General features: G+C 36.5%; 1 protein-coding gene across 1 annotated transcript; it reads left to right on the top strand.

Annotated features, from left to right (window-relative positions):
• The first annotated feature begins 550 nt into the window (after positions 1–550).
• On the top strand, positions 551–9,656 carry LOC114523899. The gene is made up of 3 exons (XM_028544961.1): positions 551–611; positions 4,648–6,271; positions 6,733–9,656. The coding sequence occupies exons 2-3, from the start codon at positions 4,678–4,680 to the stop codon at positions 9,654–9,656; spliced, it is 4,518 nt and encodes a 1,505-aa protein (XP_028400762.1). The 5' UTR covers positions 551–611; positions 4,648–4,677.
• The last annotated feature ends 5,518 nt before the right edge of the window (positions 9,657–15,174 follow it).

Below are 15,174 nucleotides of genomic sequence, written 5' to 3'. Positions count from 1 at the left end.
TAGATCTTTCACTATTTCATACGCCGGCGTATTCGTTATACACCTTGTTGCTAGATTCTGACCAGGGAGAGACAATTGCCAGTGAACCTCGTGCTGTGATTAGAATTGCTGCGGTTAGAATTGAAGAATGTAATTGATATTTCAATTTTAAATTGCGTCCTATGCACATTGGACGGCATATTGACGTGGCCGGCATTGTTGTTATGAGGTAGCGTTGCACGCAAGCTATATATATTATATTTGCACGAGTGACTTGCTTCTGCGTTCAAATCAGTCCTCGGGTCTCCTTAAACATGTTAATCCTCGTACAAAGGAGTTTATTTCATTTAATATATTTAAACCATAATATTTTCCCATTTCCACAAAGGAAATCAACAATGCACATGTTCGGAACGTATGTGGATTGGATATTTTTATTACAGAGGGGTTTAGCAGTTAAATTAAATCTATAATTTGCTTCCTATTGGCTGAGGTGGCGTCTGCTCCGGGAAAACAGGTTTTCCACCTGCTTCATGCATTGCAAATAAAATTATATCGATGCAATTTTGGACCTCATTCCTGTGATAACAAGTGAGTTGGAACAATTCATCGTCTACGTCAACGAGTCTCAGGTAAGATGTGCAGTGGCGTAGCCAGCCTGTCGATTTGTCCCGCTATGCTAATATTTTGGTGTTCACTGACTATGAAAACAATAAATTTCTACAGAAATGAATAATTATAATAACTCGAAATTTACATAGCGGGACAAAATCGTCAGGCTGGCTACGCCACTGAAGATGTGTATATTATAGATATGCATGGGCCATATATAGTTACAACATATTTCACCAGCGGATGATCATAGAATAAAAAATTCGAACTCATTGAAATGGCGGTTTTAAGTCGAGCAGTCGCAAACAAACGCCGTGGAAAAGTAGCCATATCAAATTGAGTGCGCTTCACGACTTGGAAGCCGTATCCAGATTGTGTGCATTTTGTATTGGTATATAATATTTAATTTACTTAAATAGTTTTAAGATAATTATTCTTAAGATATTCTAACGATATTTCTTGCAAACAACAACATTGTTATCTGGTGCTATATGCATGCATGCTATCCGTTTTGCAGGTATAGTTTACAGTTTCAAAGCGTTCTTTGAGAAGGACTGCAGGATATATACGATCTAACATATGCCGTGTTTTATATTTTTGCTCTTTTTCATTAAACTTTAACCTTGTAGTGTAAAAGACCGGTCATTCATTTTGCTATATGTTTTATGCCATCCTTTTACTTTAAAATGTTTATACTATCTTAATATTTTTTAAATAACGCTGTGTATCTGTTAACGACATGCAGGCGCCGTATGATTTTCAGTTTGCACTAGCAGTAATATTTTCACTATTAGCATAACAGTAATAATTTCCGAATTGATAAGTCGACTCCAGAACAAACGTATAAAAGAAAATATCGCACTGCCAGCTCGGAGACGGAAACTGGGATGTTACACCACGAAAAATAGACGGATCATTAAATACAACTGAATACTGTTTTCCGATTGGAAAATTTATTATATTAAAGCTTGGAATGAATTTAAAATGAAAGTCAATAGAAAACTAGATCAAATTTTTCAAAACAAAAGCACACAAAGTGCGCATCTTATACCAAAGGGTCTTAGAAATGCAATTTAATGGCAACTTGATAACGATATTTGTTACTCGTTCTACCAAATTAATAACTACTTTTACTTGTAGCAGTTGCTTCTTAACATATACGATATTTAATGAGTTTTTCTCAACAACATAAATGCATACATACATACATACATACATACATACATACACACATAAACAATTTATTTAATGACGCATTTCTCGTCACCATTAAATTGATGTTCTTCCTGAAAAGCGTACAACTGCATGCTCCCGGTTCAATCTTAAGCCGGTTTTCCACTGGCTATATTTTTCGTGCGAAGCGAATTTATTTCTTTTGAGTTCAGTTGTATTTTAACACCAGCTGCTTGCAGGTACGCACCTGCGTATAGTGACAAACGTAATGAAAAACAAGCCTTATATTCCCGCTCGATTCTCAATGAACGTCATGAAACTTATGTTATTTACCTCCATCAAGCGAAGTGTTAAAATTATACATATGATTTTTTTGTCCATGCATATGATATTTTGTGTGTACAATGAATGTTACTACTATGCAAATGATCCTACGGCAAAGAAAATTCGAAGAAATAAACATTCACTAGAAATTTGCATCTATGCAAATTCATGGCAAGCTGCATATTATTCATTATTCACGATTTCTGCCCATGAACGCTATATTTGTTATAAATGGCAAAATTATCCTATAGCATCCTAGCTTGTTTGATGGCAGTTTGTCAATGTTTTTTTAAGTTTTCAAAGGATTCCATATTGATATATGATATTTGTCGACAATCCAGCTTGAAATTTATGCACTAATATGTTCACTTTAGGTCTTCGGTTAATATAGCTAAATACGATGCTATTATGTCTTGTTTTATGAGCCACCTAAAGTTAGGGTTTTCACGCTTTCCTCCTTTTAACTTTTAAGTTGTCTGAAACTATAATCTTAATGGATAACGTGTGATTGTACCAAAGGCAACAGTAGTCCGAACCGAATAAACATAAAATACTTTTAACCAGATGTGAATGCACCATGGAAACCAAACGAAACATTGTTCAATAAATACGAGACATATGTATAGCTACCAACAACGGAAAAAGTATGGTTTAATTAGCACGTCGGTCGCTTTTACAATTACAGCGGATTAGCAGAGTAAATACAGAACATATTATTAGAAAGATTATTACTAAAATGTAAAAGCGGCTGGAAATTATATTTTTCAATATACAATTTGGAAAATTCTCAGCATACAGGAATCATCATGCATGGGTAGTGTCGCAGCTCCTCGCAAGAATGATTTTTATTGGCTGAACTTTACAACACATTTATGTTTCAACCAATAGCATAGCTTCGTTCTTTAGAAAGCATAGAGAAGCATTATCCAATTGGACGAAAGCTCCCGAGCACTGCGACATGTCCCATCATCATGGATGCATGTGCAAGCAATATATTGAAAAAGATTTTCGTGCGTGTTGGATAATAGTAATGTCATCGTTCGATATAAATGTAAATGACTTGGCCCAGTTGAGGAAAAAAAGCCAACAACATGTTTCTATCCTTCGATATTGTAGGATTCTATCTGTCCATTTCAAAAGAACTGCTGCCGGACAATGTCTTCAACTGGGCCAAGTCATTTACATTTATATCGTAACGAACTTCACCCAAAAGGATTATTACAGATTTAGGTTTACCGTACGATATGCTAACGAAAAAAAAAACATTCACAACTGCCGTTAACACCAAATGCTGTTTCATGATGCAGAACTGCGTTCAAATTTAAACTCTTGCTCGTAGCGGTATACATACGCAGAACCAAAAATGCTTTCGCTCCTCGCGACCGCGCACAAAAAACTCCTCGCAAGAGTCTGAAACGAGGAAAAATGCCCTTATAAATTAATCCGCCATTTTTGGAGACAAATTTTTATCAGGGAAGAGGTAGCAGTACGCATTCTTTGTCTATTATTTCTATGACGCCCCCGTAATTCAAACCATCGCAGCTCAGAACAGAAATGTTTCGTTCTCGCTAGCGCGTGTACGCGAGTCTACCTAGTTTTTATTATGTCATGGCCTAAGTTCAAACTAAAGCTTCTACGTTCTTTAAAAGATGTTTTAGATACATGATTTACAGCGGCAGCTCGGAGTTTCGATATCATTCGAGTTGTTTATTAGCCACAAACAAACTCAGAAGCCTTCTTCCCACTCATTCTAAACGGCTATAGCGCTGTGCTCTTTTTCTAAACGCTAGCGCTGTGACAATAAGCTGTGTGAGACTATTTTAAAAGTTGTTTGCATATTTATACGCGGTTGTATATCAATTCTTTGAGTCTTTGACTATTCGACACTTTCTGTTGAGCTAATAAGTCGTTGCGCTATGTCTTGTGGTTGCTTATATTGTGCTTATATCTAAAGACCATAAAGCTACTTGTATTCTCTCTTTTGTAATGTGAGTTAGGTTGCCAGGTATAGCCTTGAAACAATATACTTTTGGAAAGGCCCTAGAAAATTGAGATACTTGTTGAAAATAAGGCAATTTTTTTAAGAGAATTCATATAATTTAGAAGTAGAGTGATCACGCCTATTTGACGCACGTGTGCGTCTTTGGGCGCTTTCCTTTATACGGTAAAAACGGCCAGACCAGTCCTGTTGTATCTCAGTGCAGACAGATTACTGGTATTTTGGAGTGTTGTAAGAAATCTGCAGTCAAATTTAATGTTATTTATTAGCAAGGAAAATGCAGTTTCGCCGCTATTTTTTTAACGAATTACTCTATTTCAATTCAAAATACGATCGGTCTGACCATTTTGGCCGCTTAATTGAAAGCGCCCTATGTCTGTGGGCACGACCAATAATTACCAAACATATCCATGCACAATTTTGTGAATACATTTCTCATCGGAGAAAGAAAGAATTTCAAATGGTAAAATGTTATCGAATTTGCGTAAAAATGTTGTTTTCCTTCTCCCGATTTTTGCAGGTGGCTGTGCCTTTATGTATGTTTGTCTTTAAACCTGTAGGTCAAAGCTTAAAATCATCAACGTTTCAAGATGCCTCCATCTCACTACCTGGCTATCCTCGTGTATTTACAATTGTCAACAGCAATAATTGGTCACGAAAATTTGAATGCTTCTTGTGTCCAATTTGATGAATCGAAACTAGCCGATGTGTTGCATCTGATTCGTGAACCCGCCATCAACACCGTTGAAATAATATTGACCGTTGCTTCCGTGAACAGAACCCGCGTTTTCCCTGAAATGAAGTGGCCTTGGACGAATGAAATTGGTCGCACCTTAATCTCTTTGACTTCCCGCGCTAAAGCTAGCGTCTTCTCTTCGACGATTTTTACTTATTTCTTAGAAGTCGGGATGAAAAGAGTTTCCATTGAAGTGACGGAAAAAATTATTGGTTGTTTACCCCCTGGAAAAAATGGATCAGATCGAGTTTTTTCCGACCTTTTAGAAAAGCTTTTTTTACACATTGAAGATGAAGAAAAAGGCGACTATTACAAACTATGTCGTCCTCATGATATTGAAGGACCCGTTCAGTTTAACTGTTGTCGAATTATCGGCGATAGCAAGTTGACGATCTGCGCTGATTATTCTTCTATTGTGCTCGATTTTGCTGTTAGTGCATCAATAGCCGCGGTGGTAATCTTCTCTACATTGACATTACCTCTTTTGTTGGAGCATATAATAAATTACCCAGACATGACGAGCTATAAAACCTCGGGCAGTCATATGTCTCTTACTTCCATTGTTTCTATGGTCCTTTTCGAAGGCGACGGATTACCTACTTCTCTTTTCAGGCGGTGTTTTTTCGTTGCACTTACATTTGCTGTGTTTTATCCAGCTAATTTTTTCAATAACTCGATCTTCTTGTTTGCGTATATTATATGGGCTGGGTTTTTTTGTTTTGTAGATGGCTTAATTTTGCCATGTTTTGAGCAGAAGATGAAAAAATGTAAATTTAGAGAAAATCTAATTTCCTCTATCACAATTCCAATATCTCTTCTTTTTGATCTCTACAAACGTTCAAAACGTTCAATACGTTTAAGGATGAGTTGTAGCGCTTGCGGTGGGACAATTCTTCTTTTATCAATTTCTATACCCCTTGTATTATTTTGTTTTGCCCTTGTATTATTTTGTTTTGCTAAATTTGTTATATTTGATTTCATATTGACTTTTGTTTTTCCTTCTACTTGCAAATGTGATAAAGTTATGCTTTTAATTTTAAATATTATAGAGGCTGTTATAAGAGTTTTAACTTTGGCAATTATCGTCATTTTTACTGGATCAATTCTTTTATTCGTTCTTTCTCTAACTGTCGGGTTGATTCTCAACGGAGAGTTCTTTAATCCTTTCTTTGCTCCCGCTGTGACTCTGATAATCTTTTTTTGGAAAAATTGGCAGTTTTCAGTTGAAGCGCCATGTTTGCAACTTAAAACGTTAATCATCGACGTTTGCAAAGAGAAAGCTAAGATAGACGACACCTACGAGAGCGGGATTGATTTTAACAACCAAACAACATCAAAAACATGCTGTGCCGATTGTTGTTGCTGCTGTTGCGATAGCTGTAATCCCTTATTGAATTTTCTATCCTCGTGCTGTTGTTGCCATTCGTGCTGTTGCCAGTGTGATTCAGGTAAGATATGATTAAAAATATTTTATCTCATGCAGAACAGGAGTATTCGCTTCCCCACGCATGCATGCACGTACTTGCAGCCGTTTTTAAGGGTATTTTTCTGAGCTGTTTAGACAAAAGCAAAGGGTTAATGCCTACACTACACCATTGTACGATCCATGTAAGCATTGAAAAGCTGAAAATAATGTCCATATTTAGTTTTATTTATTTTCCGGCTCTGGTATCCACGCTTTTTATGTAATTAAATTGCTTTTTTTGCGGTCAGGTTTTTCCCATGACCACTCATCCGGATACATCGACTGATATTAACAATTTTTTCTATTGTCTAAGACTTCTGTTGGGTTAGAGAATTAAAAATTACTTTAGAAAGTAATCGAGGGTGCCGGCTAAAACTAATGAAAGGCTTTTGAAATGACGAGTGCCTGAAATTAGTTTGAGTAAAATCTCACATCGTTTTATAGATGACAATAACAATCAAGAAAAAGAAATACTCGCTATCAAATTTGACATGAATACTGGTGAGGCAATGATCTCGATAAAACTTTACGAAGAAGTCAGCAGACAAGTTCTTCCTTTGAGCGATCTCCTGTTTCGTTTTTTCGGAAGAATCCTCTTCGTCTCGGTATACGCTGGGATTATGTTAATTGTCTTGATTCTTGGGAAAGAATCTGGGGTTTCTGGAAGTCTTCAAGCAATCAGCGCCATAGTTGCTATCCTGATTCCGTTTATTTTTGACACCATTTACGCAGATCATCATTTGGCACAAAAGAACTCGAATAACATGGCAATGAGAGAAAAACTTAAACATATTATATGGATAGTTTATAAAGGAGAGAAAAACGTAATAGTTGTTAAACTGAAGAATTCAACCACAAATGTCGAACAATTGTTGCAATCACTCAAACCATCGTGGAAAACAATTAACGAGTCGTTGGCATCAATCGAAAAATCGTTACCAACATTCGAACTATCGTGTAAAACAATTAAAGAGTCGTTGGAACTAATCAAAACATCGTTAACAACAATCGAACAATTGCGACCAACAATCGAACAATTGCGACCAACATTCGAACAATCGTGGGAAACAATCAAAGAGTCGTTGGAATCAATCGAAAAATCTTTACCAACAATCGAACAATTGCGACCAACATTCAAACAATCGTGGGAAACAATCAAAGAGTCGTTGGAATCAATCGAAAAATCTTTACCAACAATCGAACAATTGCGACCAACATTCAAACAATCGTGGGAAACAATCAAAGAGTCGTTGGAATCAATCGAAAAATCTTTACCATCAATCGAACAATCACAACCAACATTCAAACAATCGTGGGAAACAATCAAAGAGTCGTTGGAATCGATCGAAAAATCTTTACCAACAATCGAACAATCACAACCAACATTCAAACAATTGTGGGAAACAATCAAAGAGTCGTTCGAATCAATCGAAAAATCTGTACTATCAATCGAACAATCGCGACCAATCGAACAATCGTGGAAAACAATCAAAGAGTCGCTCGTACCAATCGAAAAATCTCTACCAACAATCGAACGATCGCAACCAACCAAACAATCGTTGAAAACAATCAAAGAGTCGCTCGTATCAATCGAAAAATCGCGACCAACCATCCAACAATCGTGGGAAACGATCAAAGAGTCATTAGAATCAATGAAAAATTCTTTACCAACAATGGAACAATCGCAAGCAACAATCGAAAAATCGCGAGCTGCAATCGAACAATTGCGGGAAACAATAAAAGAGTCGTTGGAATCAATCGAAAAATTGTTACCAACAAGCAAACAATCGCGATCAACAATGGAACAATTGCAAGCAATAATCGAAAAACCGTTGCCAACAATCGAACAATCGCAACCAAAAATCAAGCAATCGTGGCAAAAAATCAAGCAATCCTGGAAAACAATCACACAAACGTTTCAAACAATCGTGGGTTTGTGGCGTATCCAATCCCCATCAACAAGCCAACAATCCCCATCAACAAGCCAACAATCCCCATCAACAAGCCAACAATTCCCATCAACAAGCCAACAATCCCCATCAACAAGCCAACAATCCCCATCAACAAGCCAACAATTCCCATCAACAAGCCAACAATCCCCATCAACAAGCCAACAATTCCCATCAACAAGCCAACAATTCCCATCAACAAGCCAACAATCCCCATCAACAAGCCAACAATTCCCATCAACAAGCCAACAATCCCCATCAACAAGCCAACAATTCCCATCAACAAGCCAACAATCCCCATCAACAAGCCAACAATCCCCATCAACAAGCCAACAATTCCCATCAACAAGCCAACAATCCCCATCAACAAGCCAACAATTCCCATCAACAAGCCAACAATCCCCATCAACAAGCCAACAATTCCCATCAACAAGCCAACAATCCCCATCAACAAGCCAACAATCTCAATCAACAAACGAACAATCATGGGGAAAAATCGAACAATTGTGGGAAGAAACCGAGAGATTGTGGCAAAAAATTGAACAATCAGAAGAAACAATCGAACAACAATGGCAACCAATCAAAAATTCATGGTCGACAATAGAAAAATTGTGGCAAGAAATAGAACAATGGTTGCAAAAATCGTCGCGAAAAATCGAACTCTTGCAGGAAGTTCAGGAACAATCGTCGCGGAGGGTCAAACTCTCAGTTCAAGAAGGCAAACAATTGTTGCAGACAATCAAACTCTTGCAACAAGAAATCGAACAATCGCCGCAAACAATCAAACAATCGTGGGAAAAAATCAAACAAGCGTCGGAAACAATCACAGAAACGTCGCGAACAATCCTGGATAAAATTAAAAGACCGCCAACAAACGAACAACCCCCATCAGGGAAAACAATCGAAAAATTGTTGAAAGATATAGCCGAATCGATGGGAAAAAACGAAGATTTGTTGGAAAGTTTCGAACAATCGTGGAAAATGAGGAACGAACAATCGGAGGAAACAATCGAACAAGTATGGCAAGCAATCAAAAAAAGATGGTTAAATATAAAAAGTTTATGGCGAGAAGTCGAACAATGGTTGTCAGAAACGTCGCAAATAATAAAACACTCGCCGCAAGAACCCTCGGAAGAAGTCAAACTTTTGAAGCAAGCAATCGAAAAATCGTCCCAAACAGTCACCCTCTCGCAGCGAGAAATCGATCAATCGTTGCACACAATCGAACTCACGCAGCAAGGAATGCGGACAATCAAACTCTTGCAGAAGGCAAATGAAGAATTGTCGCAGACAAAAGAAAAAAATGAAAGAATAATCGAAGAATCGTCCCGAACATTAGATCAGTGGTCACGACCGTCGAACAATAGTGACCAACGCAATATCAATCCTAGCGAAGATATTGAGATGCGTATCAGATAACTTAACTGTTAATTACAACTTTAAGTCCTATATATTTATCTCTTGGACGTGTGGCTTCTGGTAGTATACTATAATTATAATTATTATTCATTATATGTACAATCTATACATCGTTGAATTTACAAACAATACCTATATAGGGCGGAGCCGGTTGTATAAAGCTTTTTTAACCACATATTAACAATATTCTTTGTAGCTAAAAGGTATAGTTAGGCTTGTTGTATAAAAATGTAGTTAAAATTGGTAAAAGTTAACGATCCTTAGGGCATCGTTAACTATTCAAAATATAGTTAAAAATAGCATCATGAAATTTAGTGTAAGGTTTAATTGCATGTTTTGTCTAGAGGGATTAGTTCAACAATGGTAGCTCTATAATATATTCATATATATTTGTACATAAAAGAGATTTCGTAATTTAGTTTAGTCAGTTAGAACATAAAACTCAAACCGATATTGACTCTATCCGATCGATGTATGTTTGCAGAAGATATAGATAGTTACGTGTATACTGCGGATCGCCTTGTTGGGGAAATACCTGTAAGTTGTCCGTTTATACTTTAATGTTATTTTTGACTATTTAAGCCGGTTAGGTAACTTATTTATTTTGTGTATAGTATACTTATAGTTGAACCGTAAAACGAGTTCAATGTCTTGATTTGGCGATTGTGGAGTAACATTTAGATATTTTCTACTTTGAATTTGACATAAAAGTCTAAACTAAACGTATGTTGTTCGAGCCTAACAACTCTGACGTTTTAAGTGAGATTGTCTTTGAAATTGGGGCTCAATTGCAAATAGCAGAATGCAGGTTTTTTGAGCCAGAAGTATCGAAACTTTATGTAGCTAATGTGTATAAGTGCGTAAATGTATACGTACATACAGGCATAAATACTTTCGATGTAGTATCACCCAATTGACGCTGATTGACTATAACTATTGCCGACAACGCGGCAACAGTTAATGTGTTCGATGTTGTTTGGAGTGTTAGAAACAATTTTGCTGATCGACCACATTTATAATAATTAATAACTGTTTCAGAGAAAAAGGAAACTTGAAGAGTCAAATCAAGTGAATACTAAATCGTATTTTCTTTGAAACCAAAATATTATATAAGCGAATATATTTTGCAGTTGCCGTTGCCGTTGTTTTCCCAAACTCTCTACTCGCGTAGGGTTGCAACCACGAGAAATATTTTTTGGTGAAACAAATTGGCGGCATATTAATATTTGTGATTTATTCATCGTACGACAATTTTAACAAACCCAGCGATGTAACATTGTGTCACATTTACGTTTACATGTTAACATCATTTTCCGCGTTGACCGGCAGACATATAGCAAGGTAGCAACCTATACTTCTATCAAAACACGCAAATTTTGTATCGAAAGGTTTGTCCGATTAGGCGACGTTGATTTCACGGGTGTTCAGCGGAGCACTCAGAAAAAGCATACGCCATGATCACATAAAATGAAATTTACAGATTCTTTCTTAGGGCCACGCAGCTATTGAAGGGGAGTCTATGATTTTGAGAAAACTATAACAGGTCATGGAAAAAACTCTGCTTTATAAACGGTCGAGTTTTAGATTTTTCATTATTTCATACGTGGGCGTATTCGTTATACACCTTTTTGCTAGATTCTGACCCAGGGAGAGATAATAAAAGATAAATTTATTCGAACATTACTATAAATATATAATAAATCGATATCATATACTTTTTATACAATACAAGAGGAAAAAAATGAAATTACGCATATAAACTTAAATATAAACTAGAGAAAACTACTTTATCTAATATTAGAGTTCCATTCCGACAACGAGATATCTGTAATACCCAGGGAGAGACAATTGCCAGTGAACCTCGTGCTGTGATTAGAATTGCTGGGGTTAGAATTGAAAAATGTAATTAATATTTCAATTTTAAATTGCGTCCTATGCATATTGGACGGCATATTGAACGCGGCCGGCATTGTTGTTATGAGGTAGCGATGCACGCAAGCTATATATTATCATATTTGCACTAGTGACTTGTTTCTGCGTTCAAATCAGTCCTCGGGTCTCCTTAAACACGTTAATCCTCGTACAAAGGAGTTTATTTCATTTACTATATTTAAACCATAATATTTTCCCATTTTTACAAAGGAAATTAACAATGCACGAGCCACATGTTGGGAATATTACGTTATGCGGTGAGCAGTGGATTGGATATTTTAATTACAGAAGGATTTAGCAGTTAAGTTTAATCTATAATTTCACGAAGTTGCGTGCTATTGGCTGAGGTGGCGTCTGTTCGGGGAAAACAGGTTTTCGATCCACCTGCTTCATGCAATGCAAATAAAATTATATCGACGCAATTTTGCTCCTCATTGCTGTGATAACAAGTCGTCCTCAAGTGAGTTGGAACAATTCATCGTCCACCGTTAACGGGTCTCAGGTACGATGTGTATATTATAGATATGCATGGGCCATATATATAGTTATACAATGTACAGTACTGTCCAGAGATAACCTAACAAAAACCGCGGTTAATCTAGATCAAACCTCGGTCTGATCGCGCGGTTGAACCGAGGTTAGACCGAGGTGGAATCGCGGTGAGACGGAGGTTAAACCTCGGCCTAACTCGGTCTGACAGACATTTCTTAAGATTTTTTCGATTTGGTTATTGTTTTGTCCTTCTCAGCTGTTCATAACATTTCGTTCGGTACTTCCACTGCGAAGGTATTTTTTTCCTTTGCGTCTTCTGCGGTTTCTATCCGGCGGTCGACGGCAGCCGAACCACAACCGCAGTGTTAGGTTACTTCTAGACAGTTCTGTATTTCACAAGGTGATGATTATAGAATCAAAAATTCAAACCCAAAATAAGCCTGCGATGTTTTGTTTATAATTTGGGGTTAAACTTATTGAAATAGCGATCTAAGTCGAACATGCATGTACAGTCGCCAACAAACGCTGTGAAAAAGTAGACTACTACCATATCAAATTCAGTGCGCCCAACAATCGATCGCTTCGATCACGACTTGGAAACCGTATCTAGATTGTGTGCGTTTTGTATAGGTAATAATTTAATTTGCTTAAATTGTTTTAAAATAATTATCCTCAAGATATTCTAAAGATATTTTTTGCAAACAACAACATTATTATCCAGTGCAATATGCATGCATGCTATCCGTTTTGCAGGTAGTTTACAGTTTCAAAGCATTCTTTGACAAGGACTACAGGATATATACGATCTAACATATGTCGTGTTTTATATTTTTGCTCTTTTTCATTAAACTTTAACCTTGTAGTGTAAAAGACCGGTCATTCATTTTGCTATATGTTTTATGCCATCTTTTTACTTTAATTAATTTGTTTATACCATCTTAATATTTTTGAAATAACGCCATGTGTATCTGTTAACGACATGCAGGCGCCGTATGATTTTTTTTGCACTAGCAGTAATATTTTCACTGTTAGCATGGCAGTAACAATTTCCGAATTGATAAGTCAACTCCAAGTTTCGGATTCAGAACTGTTTCCATGTAAAAGAATAAAACGTAAAAACGAAAGTATCACACTGCCAGCTCGGAAACGGATCATGCATTAGATACAACTGAATACTCTTTTCCGATTGGAAAATTTATTATAGCTATTAAAGCTTGGAATGATTTTAAAATGAAAGTTAATAGAAAACTAGATCAAATTTTTTAAAATAAAAGCACACAAATGGCCCTAGAAATGCAATTTAAAGGCAATGTAACTTGATAACGATATTTGCTACTCGTTCCACTAAATTAATAACTACTTTTACTTGTAGCAGTTGCTTCTTAATATATACGATATTTAATGAGTTTTTCTCAACAACTGCTCCCGGTTTAATCTTAAGCCGGTTTTCCACTGGCTATATTTTTCTTGCGAAGCGAATTTATTTCTTTTGAGTTCAGTTCTATTTTAACAAATTTCTTAACATTAGATGCTTGCAGGTGCGCACCTGCGTTGTGAAAAACGTAGTGAAAAACAAGCCTTATATTTCCGCTCGATTCTCAATGAGCGTCATGAAACTTATGTTATTTATCTCCATCAAGCGAAGTGTTGAAATTACATATGATTCTTTTCCCATGCATATGATATTTTGTGCGTACAATGAATGATACTACAATGCAAATGATCCTACGGCAAAGGAAATTCGAAGAAATAAACATTCACTAGAAATTTGCATCTATGCAAATTCATGGCAAGCCGCATATTATTCATTATTCACGATTTCTGGCCATGAGCGCTATATTTGTTATAAATGGAAAATTTATCCTCTATCATCCTAGCTGGTTTGCTGGCAGTTTGTCAATGTTTTTCAAGTTTTCAAAGGATTCCATATTGATATGTGATGTTTGTCGACAATCCAGCTTGAAATTTATGCGCTAATATGTTCACTTTAGGTCTTCGGGTAATATAGCTAAATACGATCCAATTATGTCTTGTTTTATGAGCCACCTAAAGTAGGGTTTTCACGCTTTCCTCCCCCCATTACATGGACAATACATTTATATTAATGCGTTCTTTCCTGTAACGGTATAAATACAATTAATTTTGTGCTGTCAATGAACCCTAAGTCTAAATCTAAAACACACTCTATGCATGAGTTACAACAACTATATGACTATGCCGCCTGTGACAGCCCTTCACGACAGGTATACGGAACACTCACTTGAGTATATATACACCTGTTCACGAATAAATTGATTTTAGCTGCTCACATAATAGATTTCTTTCCTTTTCAACAACCTATTGAGCTTATATAGCGGTAATCGCACAACGAGCCCCAGAGGTGCATGGGCCGGTGTTCTTTTTAACCAGAGTCATTGATAAAATTAGCTAACGAGAATAATTAATATAGTTTGGAAATAATTAAAGCTTATTTATATAATGTACATGCACAAAGGAACACCGCAGAAATTGTGTCGGTTTCAAAGAGAAAACTAATATATCATAACATACCCCAATTTTCTGTCCGAATTTTAAAATATGGTTTTAAAACTGATTTTTCAAACAATATTGCAGGTTTCGAAGTTACCGGTCTGTTACAAACTGTTTTTGATCACATGCAAGATGACTTCACTTGTGTTCCTTGAGTTTGCAGCTTGTTTTCTCTTTCTTTCTTCGGCTGGTTTTGCTCAGGAAAATCCAAAATCCTCATCAGAAAGTAAGAATATTTCTATCGACGAGCAAATGATAAACGCCAATCAGCCTAATCTGACGTCCAACCAATCCACCATCTGCGGAGATGACGAGATCAAACTTCGAATTAATAAGTCAGATATCGAGAAAATTCTGAGTCTTATGCATAAGTATACTACCCATGTCGTCGAGATAGAAGTGACTATCAGTTCAAGTAAGAATTACTCCAAACTCACATGGTCCTGGGCAAACGAAATTGGTCGAACAATTATCTCACTAATTGCAAAAGAAAGCTTAATTGCATTTAGCATTTCATCCAGTTTATTTCATACGCGATCTTATCACCTAACCACACTCAAAGCTG

Source organism: Dendronephthya gigantea, unplaced genomic scaffold (genome assembly GCF_004324835.1).
Source record: "Dendronephthya gigantea isolate DGI-Jeju-01 unplaced genomic scaffold, DenGig_1.0 000029F, whole genome shotgun sequence".
NCBI classification, from domain to species: Eukaryota; Metazoa; Cnidaria; class Anthozoa; order Malacalcyonacea; family Nephtheidae; genus Dendronephthya; species Dendronephthya gigantea.
Note: the sequence above shows the minus strand (reverse complement) of the source record. Positions and strands in the feature narration are given on the sequence as shown.